The sequence below is a fragment of the Bos indicus genome, chromosome 24 (assembly GCF_029378745.1).
Source record: "Bos indicus isolate NIAB-ARS_2022 breed Sahiwal x Tharparkar chromosome 24, NIAB-ARS_B.indTharparkar_mat_pri_1.0, whole genome shotgun sequence".
Taxonomy (NCBI): Eukaryota; Metazoa; Chordata; class Mammalia; order Artiodactyla; family Bovidae; genus Bos; species Bos indicus.
This window is the reverse complement of record NC_091783.1, coordinates 3,040,856-3,067,173: the sequence shown is the minus strand read 5'-3', so window position 1 is coordinate 3,067,173 and position 26,318 is coordinate 3,040,856. Positions and strand designations below refer to the sequence as shown.

Below are 26,318 nucleotides of genomic sequence, written 5' to 3'. Positions count from 1 at the left end.
CCATGAAGCCCCTGTTTCTCCAATCCCCAAAGGAAAATTAACCCCTTCAATAGCATTTCCTTTACAGACACAAAAGGCATTAACAACACGTGATTGATGGTAGTTTCTGCATTTGCAACAGTGGGGCTCATACCTAGTGTTCAGTGAGAGAGCAAAACTTGCTCTCTCATGGCTCGTGGCTGGCAGCCTGAGGTGCCGCCCTCTCTGGAAACACAGCCAAGGACTCTGTCTTGCCATGGGCACTGATGTGAGCGTGATGCAAAGCGCCCCTGTAAGGGTCACCAAGTAAGCAACCAATTCTAAATTTGCTGTGGGTGCACGAGGTTTCTCCTCGGCCAAAGCAGAGACTCTTGCTATAATGAAAGAGAAACCATGGGCTCCTCTTATAGCACGGTAGCCAGAGCCTCTATTTCTTGGCCGTAAAATTTCTCAGAGAACTGCAAACTTCTAATGAAAACTTCAAAGGCACACTGAAGGTTAAATGGATATGTTCAAGACGTGTGCAGAGGAGAACATTCAACGTGAAAATTACAGCACGCACAGAGTCCTCTTTGTTTGGAGAGCTCAAGCTTGTTTCACCATGTGACTAATCGGATCAAATTCTATTGCATGTACAATAACTTTACCCAACCCTCCATGGAGAGACCTCTTTCTTGACAGGCTAAGTGCTGCTCGGAGTACAGCTTGCAGGGGTTGATATAGCTGGGTTTACAGCTTGGGTGGAAATTTTTGACGAAGTGACCTAGATTCAGCCACATCACTCATCACAAAGTAATTGATGTGTGTATGATAACAACGAGGAAGCCCAACCAACCGAACAGTTTGCAAATGTAATTATTTAAAAGTCTTCAGTTCAGAACCATTCTTAACAACTTTTAAAAGACATCACCCTGTGGCTGATGAGAAGTTGCTATATAACACAGGGAGCCCAGCCTGGCACTGTGATGACCTAGAAGGGTGGGGTGGCAGAGGAGGGAAGAGAGGCTCAAGAAGGAGGTAATATATGCACAATTATGGCTGATTTGTGCTATTGTATGGCAGAAACCAACATAACACTGAAAAGCAATTTTCTTCCAATTAAAAACTACATTAAAAAAAAGACATTCCTTTATTTATTAGTAAAATTTAAGATTTACAGCTCTGATGCTTAAAAAAAAAAAAAAAAAGAGTGAACACACTGGGACATTTTCAAAGACTCACAGGAAAATATTTTTGCCATTTAAATGTTCCAGGGAGAGGTACAGAGAAGCAGTCACTTGTGTTAAGCTGTATTCACCTGCTTATTTAAAAAATAACTCCATGTTTGACAGTCTACTCTGTCTTTAAAGTAAAATATTCAGAGAGTTCATAAAAAAACACAGAGAGGAAACTGAAACCTTCCAAAAGGAATATCTCAATTTCTTCCAAGCTACACAATCTAATTCAAGCCTTTCTCTAATGGTCTGCATTTATTCAAAAGGGGTCCTGCAATTACCGGACCCTGCACACCGATCCAGCGCTGACGACCACCCCAGATCTTAAATCTCAGGAATCCGTTTGAAACATTATTAAATATAAGGGGTTTGCGTGATTTGTTTTGTCATCACTCTACTTACAACTTCTCTGCCACTCACTGCCAAGAGATGACGAACAAGAGCCTGCTGCTTTAATCCCAATTTGTTACACTCAAAATGCAAAATTAAAGAAAAATGGGGAAAGTGTAATATTACCAGGGAATGTGATTGATAGCCTTGTGTCGTGTTACGAGTTCTAATATTATAAACTGAGCTTTATGTTACTCTCTTATAATAGTGACATATTTAACATTTTAAGACTGGATATAATAATTTTATGGGGTAAAATGGATATTATTAGATGATTATACTGTAGTACTTTGTCAAATTCTTGTATATTAAATACAAAAGAAAAAAAAACTACAATGAAAATAAGAGAAAGGCCTGCCTTCCACTGAGTGAAAAATAAACGATTCCTCCTTGATTGTCTTCTTGCGTTCAAGTGTTATCCTGGCCTCATTTCTGTGACCTGAATCATGTCATTTCCGTGGCATTGGATAAAAGCCACAAACGGTATTTTATCCCCATAAATAACTTAAAGTCATGTGTTGCTGGTGCCACGGCTGTGTCTTCAGTTTGATTCTCAGGCAGCAGTCTCCCCCAAATCTCATTCCGGTCTTGGAATTCACTCTCAGGAGTCGTGGAGGCAGGGTGTATACGGCTAGTATGAGGAAAGCTGATGGATGACCCTGCAGACTCTGGGAGGCTGAACTTCTGTAAGTCTATTCAAGCAATGCTGCTTAGACGTCTGAAATTACAGTCCAGGGCAGATCAGCCAGCAGAAGAACATCCCTACAGATGGACACTTGCTCAGGGAGCAAGGCAGGCATGTGGCAGACCTGATCCGGGGAGAGCCATGGAGGCCAGAGAGAAGAGAAGGGGGTAATCAGGGCTTGCGCTCCCCAACCGAGATTTCAGGAAACCCTGGCCGTTCAGACCAAAGACGGCACACACAGCGGGGTCTGATGGTAGACCCTGAGACCAGAAGCAGCACTGTTTTTATGCTGTTGATATCCACATGTGGCCTACTTTCAGCTCTTTCTATAGTTTCAGGATTGAACCAAGCATTTTGGATGTGTCTGCGCTCAGGTCCTCAGGTTTACAGCAGGGCTCTGGGCTGCTCCTCCGTGGATTAAGGCACAGCCGGCTCTCCTCCTCGCCTCCCTTTCACATACCTGCCCCTGACTCACTGCTCCCCTGGGGCAGGAGCATTAAGGTCTCATCCTAAAGGCTTTATTCTGCTCGATGAGCCTGAACTAGGCAAGAGACCGACAACCTTTTTGCCTCCTATTCTTTTTTGAGCAAAGAGAGAGGAAGAGGAAATTACGAAGGTGACGACGCCAGGAGAAAAAGCAGGGAATGAAGCTGGGTTTTCTGACCCGTCATTTCACATGCGCTTAAGATTTAACCCAAACCTGAAGGTGTGGCCTTCAAGGTGGCTCAGATGGTAAGGAATCGGCCTGGTTCCATCCCTAGGTCAGAAGATCCCCTGGAGAAGAGAATGGCAACCCACTCCAGTATTCTTGCCTGGAGACTTCCATGGACACAGGAGTCTGGTGCGCTACAGTCCATGGGGTCACAAAGAGTCAGACAAGACTGAGCGACTTAGCATGCACGCATCTACGTGTTCTTCCTTCTAAAATCTTGTTGGTATAGAACTCTTCTCTGTTGCCAATATGGAAGAAAGATCGTCAACAAGGGTCCAACTCAAGGATTCCTGGATTAATCCCAGAGTTTAGACCAAAACATCAAGACATATTTGAAATTGAAGAAAAGTGTGTTTGCAGTTGTTCTTTGTTAAAGAAACCAAATCAAACTACCACACAATGAACAAAAGGTAATAGAAGTCAGAACTTTGCCTGAAAATTTTACGATATGTTCTAAGAAGGGGGTTCAGTGGTTAGGACTCCTCACTTTCACTACAGAGGGCTCGGGTTCAGTCCCCAGATCAGGGGACTAAGATCCCGCAAGCCATATGGTGTGGTCAAAAGAGAAAGACTAAAACTATTAGATTAGCTTCTTTGTTACATAGATCTACTCAAAACTGAACTAGGTAAAGCTTTCAAATACCCCAATTTAGCAGTGATATGAGTAAACAAATTGACTTTTGTGCACTGGCTTTAACTGGCGTGTAGGTTCTACAAGGCGGACCTGGGTTTAAGGCTGTAGATCTAGTGGGAAGAGGTGGACCCCTAACACAACCCCTTTCCTGTCTCACGGGCCCCTCACACTCGGCCCGGGGACCAGTGTCCCTTCTTGGGAGGCCCTCCCAGATAGGTCAGTGGACTCTCAGGACGCCTGACCTCCCATCCGTCCACCTGTCACAGCGTCTGTCACTGCAGCCCCCGCCGGTCCATCTGGACACTGGGCTTCCGGAGTCAGAAAGCCAGACAGACACACACACACATCTGCCCCGTCTGAGTGTGATCAGCGCACTAACAAGGGACCGAGGCCTCCTTTCTCACATGCGGGTGCCTGACACCATGCGATGCCAGGCATGCAGCTTGTGATAGGGGCTCACACCAGCAAAGTGGACAGGGGTCCCGCGGCTGCATTTAACAATGACTGTGCTTTCCAAGAAAGCAGAGTGCACGTTGTCCCAGACATGCCCTGTGACCCCCACCCAGGAGCTCTGTCGCACCAGACAAGACACAGCAGACCTCAAGCTCTTGAGTCTGAGGTCCCAGAGCATTAGAGCAGCAAAGTGCCAGAGAGAAGAGAAGAGTCATCTTCAGAGCCAGACAGACACAAGTTCCAGCCCTGGTTCTGCTACTTCTTCACAGGGTGACATCTGATAAGTTAATTAACCTCTCTGAGACTCACAGTGGGGATATTAATACCTCCGAATTGCCAAAGTGCAAATAATAAAATCATTCTTAAGAAGCAGATATAAATAAGACGTGTATATGAAGAACACAACAATATGCTTTAGACGAAAATAACTCATTAAAATGCCATGAAAAGCCAGGGTGAGTGGGACGAGGCGAGAATGAAAGGCTGGTTTCGAACTTGGCGAGAGGAAAAAAACTGTGAAGACATTTAGTGATTCAGCTGCACTATTATTAATGTTATTATTTATAAAGCATGTTAAGTGAGTAAGACATTTTACCAAACACAGACAATAACACAGTCTCTATTTTTACTTAACCATCACAAAGGCATACAGCCAGCCTCCTAATGGTCTCAATCAGATGAGTCGGTGATGTTTTAAAGCAAATGTAGGGTTCAGGGTGCTGTTGTCATGCTGTGTGTGATTTATGTTTACAAAGCAGACGATCACACACACACCCTCCAAAACACCTGGAGAAATGTCCGGGAAAGAAGAGAAGGAGAGTGGCTGCTGGCTGTATTTTATCCCATGATTTAAAATTTTTTAATTAAAAAAAAAAAATTCCAGCCAAAGCTAGAATATGGCACCAGAAATGCCAAGAAATATGAAAAACAATTACTATTCAGGAAGAAATTACCAGAAATACCAGTGAGCATGTAAAGCAAAAACATGTATGCTCAGTCGTGCCCAATTCTTTTGAGACCCCATAGACTGTAGCCCACCAGGCTCCTCTGTCCATGGGATTTCCCAAGCAAGAATACTGGAGTGGGTTGCCATGTCTTCCTCCAGGGGAACTTCCCCACCCAGGGTCTCTGTGTATTTTAGATCTGAATCCAGGCCTGGGCCAAGAGGGAGGATGTGGAATGTCAGAGTTGTCTTCCATGGAGGTTCCGTGTGGCAGGATCCATCCTCTGATTCATGACAGACACAGGAAGGCATCAGAAGGTTGGGCCGGGAGGGGCGCGCCAGTGTTCAACCTGACTGCTCTTTCTGTGGGCTTTCCCACCTAAGTTCTGCCGGGCGTGCTCTGCCTACTGCTGCTCGTGAGAACTGGAGACTGAAGGTCTCTTTTGCCCCCACTCCTACGGAAGCCAGAGAAGCATCCGCCTCAAACACGAGGGTGTTTGTTGGGAGCACTTTGGTTGCATTTCAAATTGTCAAAAATGATCCAACAGCCATTTTCTAAGTCATAGTACCACCGAGCTAATTACAGGGACTATTTTGTATTATGACATGTTCATGGCGCAGCACGAGGGTGGCACGTGGACTTGTCAAAACAAATAAACCTTTTTTTTAAATTAAATCTATTGCACAAAGAGCTAAACAAATTATGGGGTAGAGGCAAACCCTTTAAGTCCCTCCCCACCAGCAGCTACTACCTGGAGAAGAGCAGTGGGAACATTCAGGGATTGACTGAAAAGTTGAGCAGAGATGAAAGGTGAACACAGGCAGCCAGGACAATGTTCTCCTTTCTAATCGGCGACCCCGGGGTTGTCCCACAAGCCTAACCACAACTCACGGCTCAGCTCAGACCTGGGGGCACTCTGCTGTGGCTCAGGAGACGTGGCAAGGCCCTGGGGCAGCACAGGGAAGGGAAAGGAGATACTTGTCAGGTTCACACCGAAAGGCAGAGCCTGGTTTAGCATTTGAACTGCCATCTTGTTGAGTTTAACCAGAGATGAGAGGGTTGGCCTGAAACTGGAATGGCAAATAGACAGGAACCAGGTAGGCAATGGGCTTCCCAGGTGGTGCTAATGGTAAAGGACCCACCTGCCAATGCGGGAGACATAAGAGATGCAGGTTCCACCCCTGGATCCGGAAGATCTCCTGGAGGAGTGCATGGCAACCCACTCCAGTATTCTAGTCTGTAGAATCCTTTGGACAGAGGAGCCAGACAGGCTCTAGTCCATAGGGTTGCACAGAGTTGGACAGGACTGAAAAGATTTAGCCCGCAGGCACAGGTAGTTAATAGAAATAAAATTTAAAAGAAAGGGCCTACTTTAAAATGAAATGAATGAAAATCTTTAAAGTGGTGGCTGGGGGTCAGAGAAGGCAGAGCAGAGGGGAACTGATAGAGTTCCCACGTCTGGAGGGTCATGGACAAGATGTCAATAGCGTTATCAGATTAAGGTGTGTAACCGAGAGAGACTGCAACAGCGCCCAGAGATGGCTGAGCCAAGAAGGCTCATCAGAATTCTGCTTATATTATTTTTTTTTTTAATAGAAAATAACCCATAGGCCCAACAAGACAGAACTGGTTAAGGAAGCAATACATCTGGAAAAGAGACCGCTACCCCTCAGAAGGACACTGGAGATGAAAATGCATTAGCATGGAAGAGGCTCACATAGAAATAAGTAGACGGGTTATAGAACATATGCAAGATATCTCCTTTTGGAGAATATAGGCTGTCTATCCTATTATATTGGGCTTCCCTGGTAGCTTAGCTGGTAAAGAATCCACCTGCAATGCAGGAGATCCTGGTTCAGTCCCTGGGTTGAGAAGATCCCCTGGAGGAGGGAATGACCACCTACTCCAGTATTCTTGCCTGGAGAATCCCCATGGACAGAGAAGCCTGGTGGGCTACAGTCTGTGGGGTCACAAAGAGCTGGACACAGCTGAGCGACTAAGCATAAGCATACAAATACTATTATATCAGCCATCATATCACATATAAAACCTCTTTGCAGTAATATTGACTAAAATGCTCACTGTGGTGGTTATCTCTTCACTTGGGATTTCAGACACCTACTTTTCTTTTTTAGAACCAGTCGTCTCTAATTTAAAAAAAAAAAAAAATTAACATGCTTAGTCTAATATTAAAGGGGAACTATTGGGAATTTTAAAAAGAAGTAAAGTGAAGATCAGGAAGAAATCCAACAACAGCAAATGCTTTAAAAATAAAGAAAAATTTAAAAAATCCCAAAACACACAGCGGAAGAAACAGCTGCTATTGCCACAGACAGACGGGCTTCCGTCCTTCAGTCTATGGTCAGCCCCATCCATTTGTTACCTAACTGTGAGACCAGGCGCTGGTCACAATCTCCTTCTCTGTTACTGAACATAATAGAAGCAAACCCTGCACAGCCAGCCCTGGAGACAGCAGAAGATGCTTGGCTTTCAGAGACATATTCCAAGCTTTACTAGTTCATCGTTAGCTAGAGATGCAGCACACATAATACTCGAGCCACTGATACATTTTTCCTACCAATTCATTTAAAAGACTAGTGTTACTAAATCCAAAATCAGGCAAGGCTGCCCAGACAGCAGTCATTCATTAGACAGGCGACATGTCTTTTAAAACAAACACGGATGTGAGGTGTGGAAACGGACACACACACACAGATCTATGCTGAGACCTTGGCTGGCAACACAAGGGAGATGTTTGGATATGTGATGCCAACAGCGTTATCCGCCAAGGGACAGCAAGGAACACATCACACAATGAGGTGGGCAGTTGTGTGGAGGCGGTAGCCCCTCCAGATGGGAAAGTTGGCCCTCTCCGGGGAAGCCTGAGGGCGGGAGACAAGGCAGAGGCGAGGCTCAGAAGCCACACGGGCCCAGGACTGCATCCCTGCACAGAGACCGCCGTGGCCTCACGTATCTTCTGCTCCTTGTCGGTACCCACGCCGTTCGCATGACAACTCCCATGTAAAAATCATTCCTTCCACTAATCTCATTTCTTCAGAGAAGTCAAATCCAACGCAAACAGGCTGGATCTTGTTTGGCTTTCTCCAGACCAGATTATTGGAAACGCCCACTTCTCTTTTTTTCCCCCAAATCATGTGCATGGTTTTGATGTTGCTGCTGAGACAAACCTGCAAAAGTGCCATTTTCCGGAAGAGGCACAGTGAGAATGAACATGACGATGACACCGCTTTGCTTCCTGGGTCAGCCTCGCCGGGAGCCAGCGTCACCTCTTACAGACCTGCCAGAGCTGAGCTCTTGCTCTGAACCCCATGGCCCGCAGCTTCCTGGTGCCGCTCTGAACCATCTGAGCATGTTCTCCTGAGAGTCAGCCAAGGACACACACACGTCCCTGGAAGAACCAGCCCGGCTTCATGCTGAGCCTGAGGCCCGAGAGGTTTCCAGCTGCAAATGTAGCACCAGATTTTTTTCACGTGGGAAAAGGGACCAAGCAACTTCCAACCACGTGGAGGGGTACACGTCATTTTAAAGCAAAGCACAGAGGAACCGTAACTATCACTTTAGCTCCACTCTCACTTTTCAGTTTTTTGAGACTCAGTTCAAGTGAGCAACTTACAAGGATGCACGCTCTCTCAAGAAGCCCAGACATCATCCAAGCTTTCAGTCCACCTTGCTTTCCAGGCTCTGCTGTTTCTGGCTGTAGGTGAAGGAGGCTTGGGAAACATTTACACAAGAAGAGGGACACGGAAGGTGAACGATACAACCCCTTAACACCGCGGCCCTTCCTGGGTGAGGAGGCAGACAGTGCATCAGCCTGGGTACCGAATCTCGCTTGCTCACACATCCCCTAGGAAACCAGCAGAGCCCAGAGCTCTAACATAAGCCCCGGGGAAAACAGCGCCTTCCAGGTTTAACGCAGATGCAGGTGGTAAAGAAGAAAGAGCCGGAGCTTGAAGGAGAGGACACGGCGAGATGGACCAGGAGAGGACCCAGGACCCAAGCAGGGACCAGCCGGATCCAGCTGCAGCTCATCACAAGGGGCACAGGGCACCCGCCACCTGCTCCAGGGTGCCAACCACGAGACAGAGCTGACAACATTGCGCTGACATCCACATCTCGGTGTGAGAGCGGAGCCAGCAAGTGCCGGATGCTGCCCACTGCGCCTCAGCGTGTCCAGAGGAACTCACAGACCGGGACGTCAGAAGACGGGGAGTTCCCGAGGCTTCACTGTCCGAACCGTCTGCCTGCATTAACGCGCCTCTTCTGGAAGCCGCACCACCCCAGCCTGCTGAAGGAAGACGTGGACAGGAACCTGCCTCATCAAGCCGATGCAGCGGGTCCTTCCCTGCAGCGGGCGGAGCGCCGCTGTGAGGAGGAAGAGCAGTCTGAGCTTCCTGTCCTTCTCCTGCTTTTCTTTCTCTCTTTCTCCACCTGAGAGCAGCAGGCCGTGTTTGTGGGATGTAGAGCGGACTTTGCTGTCTGAGAAGACTCTGGGAGTCTGCCTCGACAGCAGCCAGCGAAGGGCAGAAAGCGAGCTGCTTTGTCCCTGCACTGTTTGCCAGAGGCTGCTTCTCATCCCCATCAGCGTCTGTCGCTGCCAATGACTTCCTAGTCTTCTCCACCTTCAGGAGTCTCTCGGTTGGATGCAGAAGACGTCAGAGCCCGGGGCAGCCCCCACAAGTGAAGGTGTGCGCTCAGCTCCACTGCGGGCCAGCTCACGCCCGACCCTCCGCTCCCCTTCACTGACCCCCCACCTCAGAAAAGGGCCCATCGGGCTTCTCCTTTGCCCCGGAAACCCCGTGGACACAGGAGCCCGGCAGACCACAGTCCATGCGGTTGTGAAGAGTCAGACACGACTGAACACAGCGCACCAGGAAATCCTGGCGCAGCATCCCTCTCCCTCCGCCGGTCTCATCCCACAAAACCGGCCGGCATCCTGCCTCCCAGCACCGTCCTCCTCGGCCTTGCTCACCAGCACCGCCGGGCTGCGCCATCCTTCTCTCCCCTCTTACAGACGAGCCTTCGCGTTCCGTCCACTCCTCGCCCAACAACCACGTTGAGGTTTCAGAAATACAGTTCAGATCGCGTTATCGTCTGCTTTGGAAAACCATCCGTGCGGCATGTCTTCACTTAAAATTAGCACAGGAAGTCCTGACACTGACATAACCACAGATGCCGCCGCTCTGGCCGCAGCACATCCTGACCCCACGCGCTCCCACAGCCTTTGGTTTCCCCGCTGAGCCAGGTTTCTCCTTTGCAACCCCTCCTCCACCTCCTAGGTACCCTGGCGCATCCTTCACGGCTGGCATAACAGTTCGCAGACTCCCTTCCCCCAAACGCAAATCAGGCCCCTTGCTTTAAAAATATCCGATCGTCATCACAAACAGATCTGCATAGGTGTTCTTTAAATATCCTGTGAGCAAACAAGTAAATCACTAATGAGGGGACTTTTCATTTGTATGCCTGCCCCCCATCTTTTTCACTTTTCTCCAAGACCAGCTGGTCAGACTCCTGAGGCCGTCCAGATATATCTTTCTCTCTTAATTTTTTCATTTACTATTTTTAAAGCTTTCAAAAGAGGAGATGCGGTGAGACTCAGCATAATTCTTTAATAATGTGTGTTTATTCCGTAGATTTACATTCCCAGAATACAGTGACATGTCAGCCCCAGGCCAGGAGGGGACAGTGTGGACGGGTCAGTGACAGTTTTCTGAGAACTGCTTCCTAGTCCAGGTACTCTCAGACCATCTCCTTAACACTGTCTCCGGAAGACTGCTCAAGCAAACCAGTATGGATGGTATGAATCTACCATCTTATTATTTTTAAAAACTAGAGTGACGTTTGTCCATTTCTTGGCACATCCTCAATTTTCACAATCCCTATAAGGTCACCAACAGTGTCCTCATCGGGAACTTCTTTCCACGTCTTTAGACAGAATTGATCCAGTACAGGACATTCCAGAGGAAATTCAAACATCTTGGAAACACTGCCATGAATTCTTTTTAACTCCTCTTGTCCCTCCCATCCTTCATCAAAGTACCAGTCACAGTGTAAGATCTTAGACACATAAACATGGCCTGCCCTTGAGAAGCGTTTTGTAATATATAAGTTCATGGTTACAGAATCTGGAATTTATCTGAAAATAATCAGCCTGATTGATGTCAGACGTTTTACATCATAGTCATTTACCTATTGCCTTGCAAATTATTTTAATGAGAAAGTACTCCAGTGACATTATAAGCTCATCACAATAGTTCCCACAATTAAGTTTACTCTTCTTCTCCCTGAAGTTTTACATTGTAACGGATGCTTCCTCCTGGTTTCCTGAAGTGATAGGATAAAAGAAATCATCTGAGAATCTCCAAAGACAACTTTCTTCCAAGAGACTATTTAATAATTATGCAGCCGATTTAAGTGGCTTCTAAATGTTTTCTATTAATAGTGCAAGTTTAAATTCTAGTTTTCCCAGCAAACATGTCAGAAGAGGCTCCTTAATTTGGTTCATTACAAACCCAGCAGGTGTCTAGCCAAGGGCCAGACTTGTCCCTCTGCTGAGGGGCAAAGGCATCTGAGTGGCAGGCGTTCTGCCTGGTCTAGCTCTGTGACAGGCGCACACCCACCCTCCAACTGCGTCCTCCCCAGAACCCCCGCCTCCCCACCCACAAAGGCCGGCCTCTTCCAAAGCACAGGGGCCTCATCATGGTCGGTGTGGGGCTTCTTCTCGCTCAGGCATGGACGCTCCTGCCCCTGGCAGCTCTGTGTCTGAACCCTACCTGGCTGCACTTCCTCCTCCTTCATTTCTCCAGAGGTGTCATCAGCTAATACTACTTTGACCTCTTTTTCATTTTTACTTTTTCTTTAAAGAGTGCGCATATTTTCCTGCCTTTTGCCATGAATGCCTAATCACACACAAATTTTTATTTTTAATCTTGCTTCCTCCCTAAATCCTAGGTCCATCTTTCTAGCTGTTTTACTTTACTTCAGGACATTGTCTTTTACACATGAGGATACAGTAATGGTGAGGATGATGGGGATCGTGGGGATGATGATATGACTGTGGTGGTGATAATGATGGTAAAGGGGATGTGGTGATGATGATGATGGAATAGAGAAGAGATGGTGATGCTGATGGTGTGATGATCGTGGTAATGATGATGGTCGTCATGGTGACAATGGTGGTGACGATGACATCATCAGAACCTCACTCTGCCCTGGACAGAATCCCTGACTCCAGAAAAGATGATCATTCAGAAGATCATTCAGGAAGAGAAAGAACAAACCTACTCTAATAAATCTGCATACCCCTGAAAGGTAAATACACTCCAGGGTGGGAGACAAATAAACAACAAACACAGGTATATACATACACCAGACACACAGTGACAAGCGCCATGAAGAGAAACGTGGTCTGGCTTTTGGCACAGCGGGTCCTCGAAGGGCAGAACCTGGGTGTGGCAAAGGGGGCCGTCTCTGCCTCTCCTTGCCTTGTCCCCAGGCTGCTCTCTGAATGGCCATGCCCTTCTCCTCCAGCATCCCTCCTTCCCTCCTTCCCTCCCTCCCCTCCGCCCCAGGGAGATTTCATTGCTAAGGCTGGATTGCTCCCCCTGCGTCCACTGGTAGACACCAAACCCCCAGTGTGACTGGAGATGGGGCTTCAGGGATGTGACTGAGGAAACACACCATGAGCTCCTGGGGGGCCTTGACTCAACAGGATTGGTACTCTTCTAAACAGAGAAGGAGACAGCAAGAAAGAACCCCCCACCCCGCCCCGCCGCGTGGGGACACGGCGAGGAGACGACCGTCCCCAAGCCAAGGAGAGAGACCTCCTGAGAAATTCCTGGTCCTGGACGCCCATCCTCCAGACTGTAGACAGTGAACCTCGCTGTCCAAGCTGCCCAGGGTGCGGGTTCTGAGAAGCAGCCTGAGCGGACGAATACATTCAGTTCTCTGTGTGAAAAAAATTCTAGTCCCCCATCAGAGGGCCTGGGTTCCCCGTCGTCTCCCCCTGAGCCCTCTGCCCCAGAGGCAGGCGGCCCTGAAGCCGGGCCATCCTGGCCACCTGCCGGCCTGGCCCAGCTAAGGCTCCCCCGCGGGGCCCCCCTGCCGCGACCTCCTCCCGGCGGGGCCGGCGATCTCTCCCCACCCCAGAGAAGGCTCGCGCGTGGGCCGTGCTGGCGTCCTCCAGAGCCAACAGACCCGGAGATGCTGCGTGACGGGGGCGGCTCACCCTTCCCCCTCCCATCTCTCCGCTGGGCGCAGACCACGCAGCGAGCAGTGCTGCCCGGTTCCCTGAACCTCCAAGGACTCGAGGTCTCAGTCCCAGCGTTTTCGCAAAGAGCACCATCCACGTGCCCTGAGACCCGGGCCCCGTGGAGGCCTCAGGCCTGGCCCTGCCCCGGCCAGGCCCCGGGAGGCAGGAAGGCTCCGGAGCTAGGGCGCGTCCGCCCCGGAGCCTGGGTGTCCTTCCTCCACCCTGGGCCCTGGGACCCCAGTCCCTGCCCCACCATCTGCTCCCAGGGCCTGAGGTCTGTCTTTCTTTCCACCACCAAAATGCTTCCCACAGGCCTGATAACCCATCCGGCCAACAGCCGGCAGAGTGGCCTCCCACGAACGTGAGTGAGCTCGTGTCTGCCCACGGCTGCATCCGCCTTCAAGGGCTGAGCCCCTCTGGCCCTGCTTCCCCGCAGCTGGGGGGAGGGGGGCGGTCTCCTGGGCTGTGCACTCGGAGGGTTTCCCTCCAGCTCTTTGTCCTTCTGCCCTCAGCATGGATGTGATGCTCATCTTTCTGGCAGAGGGAATGTGTCCTCAGGAGCCCAGCTGGCCTCCCGATGCCCTCTTCTTTAGGACTCGTCTGCTTCTGAGATTTGTTGGTGGTGTTGTTCAGTCACTCAGTCATATCTGACTCTTTGCGACCCCATGGACCACAGAACACCAGGCTTCCCTGTCCTTCACCATCTCCTGGAGTTTGCTCAGACTCATGTCCATTGAGTTAGTGATGCCATCCAACCATCTTGTCTCTGTAGCTCCCCCCTCCTCCTGCCGTCAGTATTTCCCAGCATCAGGGTCTTTTCCAATGAACTGGCTCTTCACATCGGGTGGCCAAAGTATTGAAGCTTCAGCATCAGTCCTAATGAACACTCAGGACTGATCTCCTTTAGGATGGACTGGTTGGATCTCCTTGTAGTCCAAGGGACTCTCAGGAGTCTTCTCCAACCTCACAGTTAGAAAGCGTCGATTCTTAGATTGGTGCATGTGTCATTTTGACCACCAGGTGTGCCCCCAGGAGAAGATAACAGCACTTGACAGCTGGGCACTCGGCCCCCAAGGCAGCCCTGCCTCCAGGGCACCTGGATCCGGCGGGAGCCCGGCAGGCGTGAGTTACGCTGGGGACAGAGGGAGGAACCCCATCTCACTCATGGCCCTCACTCAAGGACGGGATTCCCTCCGTGCCTTCACACATCTTCACCTCAGCATCCCCCTCGCCAGGCAGCAAGCCCACTGTCTGGCATGCTGTAGATGCTCAATACCTGTATGATGACAGAAATGACGAATAAAATGTGTGAGTTTGTAATGGTTACTTTACATTCAAGTGTGACCCCCATCTGCCATCTAGTGGTAGGAGCGGGCAACTTCCGGAGGACAAGCTTGGGCCTCCGGACTGGGATGCTGATCAGGAAGGAGGGGCCGTGGGTTCCAGGGCAGGTCCCCCACCCCCGCCCCCTGTCTGCGGAAGGAGCCCTGGGGATTCTGCCCTGGGGCCAAACCTGGCACCTGTGGAGCGGGGAGGGGGAAACCTTTGAAAAGACAGCAAACTAAACTATGCAAAGGGGAAGGAGCCCCAGTTAAATGCACCTGAAGTTTCCAGGGGTCCTGCAGGGAAGACTGTGCCAATATTCGAGGTCATGCTTGACACTCTAGTGGGAAAATCTGTTCTGCTCCCAGCTTTGCAGGGATCAGATTCATGGGGAGCTTTGAAAAATACAGGAACACAGTGTTCTGTATTTCCTAAAGGAACCCACAGACAATGGGGGAACATTCAAGTGAATTCAGAAGAAAGAGAAAGAGGGAAAGTGAAGACAGCAGGGTATAGGCGTCAGAGAGATGCCCGCACAATGCACACTCTCTATGAAAGATTATAAAGTCCAAGTACCTGTGGGTGTGAAGGGGTGGGGGTCACATGACCCCTCTGGACTGCCCCCCCCCCCACCAACCTCCTTCTGGTTAAATAGAATTTTAGCCGACATAGTCTCTGGGGGAAACCCTCACGTTTTCCAGGCAGATGCCTAACTAAAACCTTAATGTGTATTCATGACAGGTGTGAACTTTTCAGGTATTTCCTTGAATGGTTCTTTTGTTTCCATAGGAGTTATTCCAAATCCAAGGGCAGTGATCCCGGTTCAAATGCTACATGATTCATTAATACGTTAGCCTGCGCCTGGGTTATGTGGAACCCTAACAGGACTTCCAGAAAGGATCCAGGGGATGGGAGGGGGCCTGCCATGCTGAGAGCTGTGATCTCCCTGGTACTAGGTGAGTCAGGCTTGAAGGTGGCCAAACACAGCATTGTGAGCAGGCATCAACAATCACTGTCTGCGATGAGCCACCAGCGTTTTAGTAAATCCCGGGCATGACTTGACCTCAGGCTACACAGACAGCCGTGAGACTGGAGCCAGTCCTATTGGGGAAATTAGCAGGAAGCTATGAAGCTTCAGAAGGAAATGGCAACCCACTCCAGTACCCTTTCCTGGAGAATCCCATGGACGGAGAAGCCTGGAGGGCCACAGTCCATGGGGTCGCAAAGAGTCGGACATGACTGAGCGACTTCACTTCACTTAATGAAGGTTCCCTCCACACCCCCACACCCCACTCTCAATTCATGGCCTAATCGCTTCCAGCTGTGGGGGTACCTCCGGGGCATCCTGACCCACCTGCCATATGGGGCAGGCACTCAGACCATCCCAGGGCACAGGCACAGACCCTGGAAGTCTCCACTCCTGCTCCCTACCTGCTTGCCCAACATCCACCCCGCCCACCCCCCATAGAGAGCAACCAGACATCCACCACCTCACTCCTGAGATTAAGACTAGGGTCCAAGATTCAGACTCTGGGTGATGGAAAAGCAACGAGGAGCAAGGTTTTGGAAGAAATTCCACCAAAGGATCAAGGAATATAAGGAATGCAACATTCCTGCTAGCGTGGTTTTTAAAAATACATCCCTTGGAGATGCACACTGAAGTATTTACAGTTGAAATGTCATGACGTCTGGGAATTACTTAAATGATTCCAAGTCAAAACAACCATGACAACAAAGTAAAAGATACCAACACAAGCTGGCAAAATGTTGTCATTGTTGGATCTGGATGATGAATATGAATGAGTGTGTGTGTGTGTGTGTGTCTGATTTTTCTATTTTAAAAAGTTAGAATACGTGTAGAACAGAAGGAAAAAACAATTACAACTGTAAGGTCCTGGATACTTTGCGTGCGTGCATACTAAATTGATTCAATCGTATCTGACTCTTTTCGACCCTATGGACTGTAGCCTGCCAGGTTCTTCCATCCTTGAGACTCTCCAGGCAAGAATACTGGAGAGGGTTGCCATGCCCTCCTCCAGGGGATCTTCCTGACCCAGGGATCGAACCTGGGTCTCCTGCACTGCAGGTGTATTATTTACCACTAGCGCCATCTGAGAAGCCCCCTTGATAACATGAGACAGTTCAGCAACGGTGATGGTGGTATTCAAAGCTGCAACGGGGAGAAGTACAGTGACTGTGGACTATTCTTTTAGGAAGATTGACATTAAAAGACAAGACATGATAGATGGAGAGGAAGCAGAGGACTAAGGATGGGTTTCATCCACACTTGGGGATGGTTTTGAGGAAGCAGACGTCTAAAGTGTGAAAGGAGGAGCAAGGAGAGAAGGGAAGGCTGGGTCTGGGCGAGCTCGGCTGATGGTTCTGACAGGACACACTTGAACTCACATTCAGAAATCGCGTCCTTACCCCTCTATGTGTCTGTTCTTCACGTACAGAAAGGCAACCAAGGGAACCTTTGATCCCTCTGAAATACGACCCCAGAAATCCGAAACCTGTTCTGATTGGTGACATTCCCCCATCTGTCTCTTGAACACGGGCCATGTATCTGTACTCCTAACCTGGCGGACAGCTGCCGTGACCCACGGACGGGGGCGGTTTCTGTGCTTTGGAAAGATGAAACGTGTCATAGGAAGCTCATATCCCTACAGGCTGCACGCAGGGCGTCAAGGCAAAACAGAGCGGTGCAGCTGCAAGTCACTGGCCGTGTCACTTTGACTGCATCACCTCTGATCTTCTACTTTTTTTTTTAACTTGTTAAGTGGGGCTAATAATGCCTGCTCTGAAGAGCACTGAGGCTTGAATGAGCTAAAAAATAGATGAAAACTTCTACCTCGGTTCCAGGCACACGACAGTCCTTTTACACGGGGTGTTGTTGCCATTGTTCTGGCTTTACCTGGAGACGGAAAGGGGCCTCACTTAGCCCTAGACTGGGACGATTCACCTGTGCAGAACTGCCTGGCCCATGTCCTTCCTGGCCTTTGTCTTTCTCAGCCTAAAAAGTCTCACCTTTTCCGTCTCATGTTCAAGCTTCCCCTTGACACCTGGATTGTCTACCTCTGGCTTGTCTCCGGTCCTTGAACTTGAAGGACGACAGACACACACGGGAGCTAAGGAGAGATGCCCGGAGTCTACACAGACGCAGGCTGTTCTGCTGATGCCGGGTTTTGTCAGTGTCTTCCCCCTGGAACGTGTCATGGATCTCTGCCTGAAGCCTCACTTTGAGTTAATGTCATCAAGGGATAATTGACAATGATCCCCGTCCCTTTCCTCTGTCAGATCTGACAAGTCAAAATATGTTCTGAACGTTCCGAGGGGCATTTCTCAGAATGCATCTCCTTAGGCTCTGCCTCACTGAACCTCACGTCACTTCTCTCCCTCATGTCAAGATCTTCTCACAGATGATCCCAGTCAACCAAGGTTTGATATCAGATGCAAATTTCGTTTTTAATTCCAAGTCATTACCCCAGTCATTTTACAAGTTTGTTTCCAAAATTTCAGGCGCGTGCCTCCCGGTCCCGGGGACACGTGGCATTTGGTTGATTTCACCAGCTCCTCAACCTCTCTCCCCACGGACCCCATCCCGCTTACATCCACACCCCCAGAGCCTGTACCCTTCTGGCTCAGAATTCGTGCTGACATCTGCCTTCTCCTCAACTGTGAGATTGCCAAGAGCAGCTGCCATTTTGCTCTTCTTTCTATGCTGGTAGTGAGGGCTTCACTTAGACTGGCTGGCTCTCAGAATTTGTTGAATGAATTTATAATGTTAAAAACTTTCTGCACAACTGCTACAGTTTCAGAGGAGCCTGAAGTCAGAGGAGATCTGGTTCCACCTGCCCTCTCCATGCAGGGACCCTGGTCCTGCTCCCCTCACTCCAAGCTTCTGCTTGACCGCTCCAGGGTCAGATCTGTCGGTTCAAGGGGCAGGTTGCCCTACTGTTAAATGGCCAGACCCTCAGGTCATCCTGTCTACTGAGCCCAAGTCAGCCTGAACCTTCCACCTGCCTGTCCCAGGTCTGCAATGCGAGACATCCAGAACTCGCTGTTTCTCAGGGCAGACCTCCAATGACCTCACAACCGCTCTCCTGTCTCATGTGACATACACCTTTCTTCCCTGAAAGAAACCCCCTCTTTGGGTCTCCGTGACCCCGTCCTGGAAATGCACCTAGTTTGCCTTCACGACTCTCTAAATGGCATTCCCAGAACTGAACAGAAAATAAGGAGACTGGAGAGGCACAGAGTCAAGTGGGAATGGGGCTGCTTGCGACCTGACCACGGCGCTCCTGTTGATGAACCCCAGGACGAGAAAAGGAGAGCACCCTCTTGCCCTGACGAGGTTGGAACTGTTCGGCAGCCAAGCTAGGGGCTCCCTGGGACGCCCTGCTCGTGGCAGATCTGACATCCCTTTGGGAGAGGGGGCTTGGCTCTCCCATGATGTCCTCTTTAGTTGAAATGAGAGACAGAGAGAGAAGAGGGAGGGAGAGAAAGAACATTCTGAGTGCAATCTTCCTTTCACTGTATCTTTCGTCTTCCTGTAAAAGAAACTGGCCGGAGGGCTGTGTGACAGCCACGTGCTCTCAGACTCCAGATTCCGGCAGGACTCCCCGCCCTTGCAACCTGCCAGGTCTGGAGCACCGGTTGGCAGAGAGGAAGTCAGACAGCACAAGGACTTGGCACACAGGCAGGCAGACACCAGGGCGTTTCACACTCCCTTTTCAGTATTTCTGCTGATCTCTTGAAGAATGAAAAGTGGAAGTGTTTATTGCTCAGTCGTGTCCCAACTGTGTGTGACCCCATGGACTGTATAATCCACTAGGCTCCTCTGTCCATGGGATTCTCCAGGCAAGAATACTGCTGTGGGTTGCCATGCCCTCCTCCAGGGGATGTTCCCGACCCAGGGATCGAACCCACGTCTCCTGCATTGCAGGCAGATTCTATATTGTTTGCGCCACTAGGAAGAATACCTTGCGTTTTGAAAACACAAGATTGAGAACATGTGTAGCAGACCAGGAATGCACCACTCTTGTTTTCAAATGGCAAGTCAGTGAGGGGGAGGAAAGGTCCCATCACTGGGGGGTTGGCGCAGGGATTTGTCTTGTGTGTGTGCAGCTCAGCCACGTTTGCCTTGAGCAGCGCGCGAGGCACATCACAGACGCAGTCAACGTGCAGACACCATCAGCCACCTCATTCCCACCAAGGAGGATGTCCACGGGCTTGTAGCAGGACACCCATGTGGCTCTTTGGTGACCAGTGGATGGACAGAGAGAAAGGACAGCTGTCTTCCTGGAGGAAAGAGCACAGTCACCTGTAGGACACTCCAGATGTGCATATGTGGTTTGGACCCATGGAAATCACACACCCGTGTTCCCTGGAAGGAACTCAGCATACCTGATGACACACAGATACCTGGGCTTATTTCTGCCTGTTTCATATACCGAGAGGGAACCGGGCTGCTTCTGCATGGACAATCAGCACCCTTCTCACCAGACCCAGCCACCTGGGGGAGCACAGGATTCTCAATTAAATGAGTCACGATAAACTGAGATCCCACACAAGGTCCGGGTCTGATGTCTGCAAAAACCTAAAGACTCTCTGAAAGCCCCTCAAACTCATTTCCACCCGAGAACACAGGGGCACAAGGGGTCCGTCTGTGACCCCCACCGGATGCCCCCTTCACTGTCCAGCCTCAACTTTCTTCCGACAGACACAAAGTGAAGGCCACGTTCAGGTTCCCACCCTCCCTGCCTTTCCCTGCCAGCTCAGACAGAAATCTTTTTCACTTCAAAACTCAGGTTTATCTTTCCACATTGAAATTCTGTTACTGCATCCAAGGGCCCCAAGTCCTGTTTCTGCCATCTGAGCAGAAAATGTACTGCAAGTCAAAGAAAGCTGTATTTGGTGTTGCGGAATGAGAGGTGCTGCGGGCGAATGAGAAACACAGTCACCTTTAGAAAAGAGAAACAGTGTGCGCGCCCGAGTCCCCAAAAAACTTGAAAAAAAGAGTCCTCTGGACATCTTAGCACGTTTTTAGATGAACCATCTTGTGGGATCATCCCCCAAACTCTTCTGCACATATAAATTAAGAGCACTAATACCTGGGTTTGCCAACAAAAATCTTCAAATGCTAGACCCTGATGGGCTGTCAAACGATTCAAGGCACCTCCTGAAATAGGGGAAAAAGGTCTTTTCAAGAACTCAAGAACTCCAAGATGTTTTTATTGATTTCAATTTCCAATAAAATGAATATGTCTTATCTAAATATTTTTGTCACACAACTGGAACATTGAATTATTTTTTTCAGAAATAGAGTTAAATACATCAATCTAGTTACAAATTCTAATATAAAGAGTACAAAATATAATGTTATAAATTGTATTTTAAAAAAAGAAATACAAATTCTGTGGTCTTTTGCATTTTACTGCCTCAAAGCATAATTAGCAAAGTTGAAGAATGAACATTTTCCCTCGGTCATTCCACAAAGACACGCTTACGGGGCACCTGAACCATCGCCTGAGGTCCCCGCCTGTCGTTTTCCTCTCTTCCTTTCTGCTCCATGTATAAAATGTCCTGCGATTTGAGCTCACCCAGGTGAGAAGCAGTGGAACAGCACATGCTACTTCAGGCCTGGAGACGTTTGGAAAGTGGAAAAGCAAACTTGGGGAGACCCAGCTGTTTTCTGTGCATTGTTCAGACCTCCCGGAGCGGGGCGGGGGGAGCGGGGGCGCTGCCTGCTTTAAAGATGGAATGTGGGTGGAGAGTCTCCCCGTGAAAAGCCAGGAGGGTTCTGTGCAGCTGCGACCTCGCTCTAACTAGACTCGCCACCCTGCGGGCTACACTCTGACTCCTGGTGGAGAGAAGGTGCCTCAGCCTGCACCAGCGGCCCAAGGCGGCGGCAGAGGCCTCCTCACCTGCCACCTGCGCATGCATGACTACATCCCAGAGGATGCAGCTGGGTGATAGCTCAGGGAGCGCACACGTCCTGGGGGCGTCTGTGTACAGCCTGGGACGGACCGCTATTGACATCCTGAGCACAAAACTCCCTCACGTCACCAAAGTGGCCTCTGTCACTCCTGGGGCCGCTTCCCAGAGCATCTTTGTGAAAGGGAGTGTCCTTCTTGGTTTAAAAGATAAGTAAGTAGCCATGGGGAGGCAGCTCTTAAAGCACTGGGTACTTAACTTCTCAAAAGCCCAGGAGGCACCATCCCCTTGGCCTGAGGATCTGGACTGTGTCACAGCCCAGGGGAAACGCATCCGTCTGACACGGCCCCAGGCCTCCCAGGAGCCGAGGGAGAGGAGAGACAGGACGGACGGACGCCTGGAGAAGGTGCTGAACGGCTGAGTGTCCACAGAATCGAAATGCTCATTCTTCAAGTTAAGGAATAAGAGTGAATCACCTGAAAGACCTCTATAAGCTCATAATTTGTGTTACTTGAGTTGGACAAGGAGGAAGAGGCGTGAGCAAGGAGGAGCAGGAGTGAGCCCAGCAGGCCGGGAGCGCAGGTGGGGTGGGGGGGAGACACACGGAGAAGCTGCGGTGCAGAACCAAACCCTTTATTGTCTAAGTTACATCTGACGCCAACACTGCAAGAGCCTGTCGAGAAGCAAGGAGACAGCGGATCAGGAGAGGTAGTAGAGAGTCTGTAACAGTCGGAAGCTGACGTACAAGAGAGACCACGCGGAAATCCTCATTCGAGAAAAAGCGAATCAAACCACATTGGCTAAATAAATAAGTAAAACACAAACCATATTAAATACTAGGGTCGAACTGACATCAACGCATGAGCAAACCCATACAATACTGATGATCAGTGGAAGAAAGGAACCACAGTCAGGCCCCAGACGGCTTGTCTTGGAGGCAGCGTCCTTGGAGGGACCCCCACCCGCCGTCTGCTGAATGAATTGAAAACTTTATTTCTGTGCTCCGGGCAGAAACATGTATTCCAACTGGCTCGGGCCGTGTGTCCGGGCCAACGGGGCCCCAGGACGCACCCCTTCCAGCAGGCTGCCCACAGAGGGACTCCCAGGATGCCGTCTGTGGCTCCGAAGGTGCACGCATAGGCAACTCCTCCGTGCCACGTTGTGTACAGAGCTCCTTTAATAACTGAAACACAGAGAAACAGCAGGCCCTGAACTGTCACCCTTCACTGTCAGCCAAGAAAATAAAAGCCAGAAAATGCAGAAATGATCACTGCGGGGAGACTACAGACGTGATCAAACGTAAGTCGACAGAAAGGCATTCTGATTCCCAGCGTGAACAAAGGAATGTGTCTTTGTGGCTTTGTTCAAAGTAACTTGACAGGACAGTCAATTACAGCCGCTGATCATATCTGCACGGACATCCCTAATGACACCAACACGACAGGTCATTCTGGAACATATCTCGTGTAAGAATATCAGGAAAAAATAAGTAAAAAAGTTATATATATATACATACACATATATGCATATATATGTGTGTGTACATACATGTATATATATTTATAGATATAAGCTAGCCAGTTACATTGCATCGTTTGCAAATGCTGCAAAGTAACCTGAACCGTCAAGTAATTTAAATTCAGTAACAAGTAGAATCCAGAACCAAACATTAACTAAGAACAACAACAATAACAATAATAATAATAATAATATAATTCAACAAATCATTAGAACAGGAAAACCACACTTCAGGGTTTGTATGTGTGTGTGTTTAAACAATTCTTTGTATCCGAAGCCCATTTCTACAAAAACTGCACTAATCCATTACTGAATTAAGTAAACTGTCGCTCTCACCAGTATTAAAGGTTAGGATAATTTCTGTACACGTAAAATTATTGCTTTTTTGAAAAATATATTTAGCATGCTCGTTTTAATCCGTTTCCTGCCTTTACAAAATTTCACAATTAAAAAAAAAAAAAAACCTAGTAAAGCTTTTGCAAAAACTTTCACAGAACATTTTCATTCAAGGCAGCAGTAACTTGTGATAATGCATAAGATCACTATGTGCAAAAACCTGAACGTCTCAGAAACCCCGCCATCACACACAGTGTCATGGCGACGGGAAAAGAAAACATTTATCTCTGCGGAGTACAATTTTAACTGCATACACTGCAAGGCGTAAGATCCTTTCTTACGGGCCTTAACCCCCCGCTAAAACTTGCCTCTGTGTGACTGAGGAAGAGGTATGTAAAGCCGCCCCCACCTACGGGCCTGGGGGCTTCCCCGGTCTGGGAACGAGTTCCCCAGGCCCGAGAAGAAAAGACGCCTACTTGCTGGGAGAGATGGACGGGAAGGCAGGGGTGCAGGAGGACCCCAGAGTGCCAGGGCCCAGGGATGACCAGGCCCCCCACCTGCTCCAGGGGTTCTCCCGCTTGACTCAAAGGGTCCAGGTCGGGGGTGGGGGGGTTCAGTGGCTAGATCATTTGTTAAGACGGGCAGTCTTCCGTTGTAAGCAGTTTGCAGAATGTAGCCCTGTTACCAGAAGGTCCTGAGAATAAACAAAGAAGCCTGCTTTTCTTAGTGTTCAACTAGTGCTCTTTCCCGAAACACAGTCAAAGCCTTCCCATGGCCGCGTCACCTCTTTCGGGTTCACTGGGCACAGATGGGAGGGGAACTCAGCTGGGACAGGTGGTGGGACCCCTGAAAACGGAGGACCTCGTCACCCGGGCCCCCCGCTGCCCCTTCCAGCCTGCTTCCACAGCACCTGAACGCCCGTCCTGCCTCTTATTTACTATTTTAAATACGCACTAAGACGCGGACAGGCCGGGGCATCCATCAGCACCCCGCCCTCCTGGCCCCCCACCTTCAGTCCCGACGTCACCCCCGCGGTCCTCCAAAATCCTGCATGGCTGCTCCAGTCTGTCCAACACACGAGCATCTTTCCAGTGTCTCGAACATGTCTTGAATGATACAGATGCTCTGTGTTCCTACCGTGCCTGCCAACACCTCGCTTACTGTAAAAAAACACGGACTATGGTTGGTGAGCACGTGGATGCGTATAGAATATCTACATGTAATTCTAAGAAGAGCATCTTCACCGATGTTTAGACACGTGACAAGAAGCCCCCCTTCAGCTTCCGCTCCGGCGGGCGGCTGCAGGATGCGAGGCGGTGTCCGGCTGGGGGGGTCTTCCATGGGGCAGCCAGGGTGGCTGTTGGGACGTCCAGGAGGGGGCTGCGGACGAGGTCACGGCACCAGAACTGACCAAGTGTATCTCTAGGTTCCCTTTCTGAGAGGCACTGTTTGGACAGCATCTGCGTTAGAATGGTCTCTCCCCTGGAGGAAAAAAGAGACAAGAGAAAAACTCATTACTGCCTTGCGGTTTCTAGGAGCACTTGTCTTTCTACTTTCTTAGTGTCACCCAAAGCACAAACAGTGACCTTCACAGAGCCGCCTAGTCGGCCGGCAGACACGCCTGGCTTTAGCTGTAACTCATGACGCACGCTTACTTAACTTCTATGCAGAGTACATCATGAGAAACGCTGGGCTGGAAGAAGCACAAGCTGGAATCAAGACTGCCAGGAGAAATATCAGTAACCTCAGATATGCAGAAGACACCACCCTTATGGCAGAAAGTGAAGAACTAAAGAGCCTCTTGATGAAAGTGAAAGAGGAGAGTGAAAAAGTTGGCTTAAAGCTCAACATTCAGAAAACGAAGATCATGGCATCTGGTCCCATCACTTCATGGCAAATAGATGGGGAAACAGTGGAAGATTTTATTTTTCTGGGCTACAAAATCACTGCAGATGGTGACTGCAGCCATGAAATTAAAAGACGCTTACTCCTTGGAAAGAAAGTTATGACCAACCTAGACAGCATATTAAAAAGCAGAGACATTACTTTGCCAACAAAGGTTCATCTAGTCAAGGAGTAGTCATGTATGGGCATGAGAGTTGGACTATAAAGAAAGCTGAGCACTGAAGAATTGATGCTTTTGAACAGTGGTGTTGGAGAAGACTCTTGAGGGTCCCTTGGACTGCAAGGAGATCCAACCAGTCCATCCTAAAGGAGATCAGTCCTGGGTGTTCACCGGAGGGACTGATGTTGAAGCTGAAACTCCAGTACTTTGGCCACCTGATGCAGAGAGCTGACTCATCTGAAACAACCCTGACACTGGGAAAGATTGAGGGCAGGAGACGGGGACAACAGAGGATGAGATGGCTGGATGGCATCACTGACTCAATGGGCATGGGTTTGGGTGGACCCCGGGAGTTGGTGATGGACAGAGAGGCCTTGGCGTGCTGTGGTTCATGGGGTCGCAGAGTCGGACATGCCTGAGCGACTGAACCGAACATGACACGTGAGCAGGAGGAGCTTGTAATGCCTTCCAAGGCAGCCTGGGCAACTCTCAGGGATCCACAGAGAGGCACTGGGCATGTCCGGTCCGCACACCAGTACAGCAAACCCTAGGGTCTGAACCAGCTCTGGAGAAGAGGTTGAAAAGATGGCAAGGTGGGACCGGAGGAAGATTCAAAAAAGCAATGCTCTGGGGCCTTCCCTGGCAGTCCAGTGGTTAAGACTCGGCGCTTCCAGTGCCAGGGCCTGGGTGTGATCCCTGGTTAGGGAACTAAGATCCCACAAGCCATATGATGCAGCCAAAAATTAAAAAAAAAAAAAAGAAAATACAAGGAAATGTCATATCCTAGAGGGGACCCTGGAAAAGGATCAAGGACATTAAGGGAAAACAGAGGAAATCTGAATCAAGTAAGGATTTTAGTA

At 49.4% G+C, this 26,318-nt stretch overlaps 1 protein-coding gene across 8 annotated transcripts in view; it reads right to left on the bottom strand.

Annotated features, from left to right (window-relative positions):
- Window positions 1-20,816: 20,816 nt before the first annotated feature.
- Window positions 20,817-26,318, bottom strand: part of ZNF516 (zinc finger protein 516) — a 101,478-nt gene continuing 95,976 nt past the window's right edge. For all 8 annotated transcript variants that reach the window (XM_070778641.1, XM_070778639.1, XM_019986761.2 and 5 more), the window contains one exon: window positions 20,817-24,875. In XM_070778641.1, the coding sequence (XP_070634742.1) occupies window positions 24,816-24,875 (60 nt within the window). In that variant the 3' untranslated portion in view covers window positions 20,817-24,815. The remainder of the gene's footprint in view (window positions 24,876-26,318) is intronic.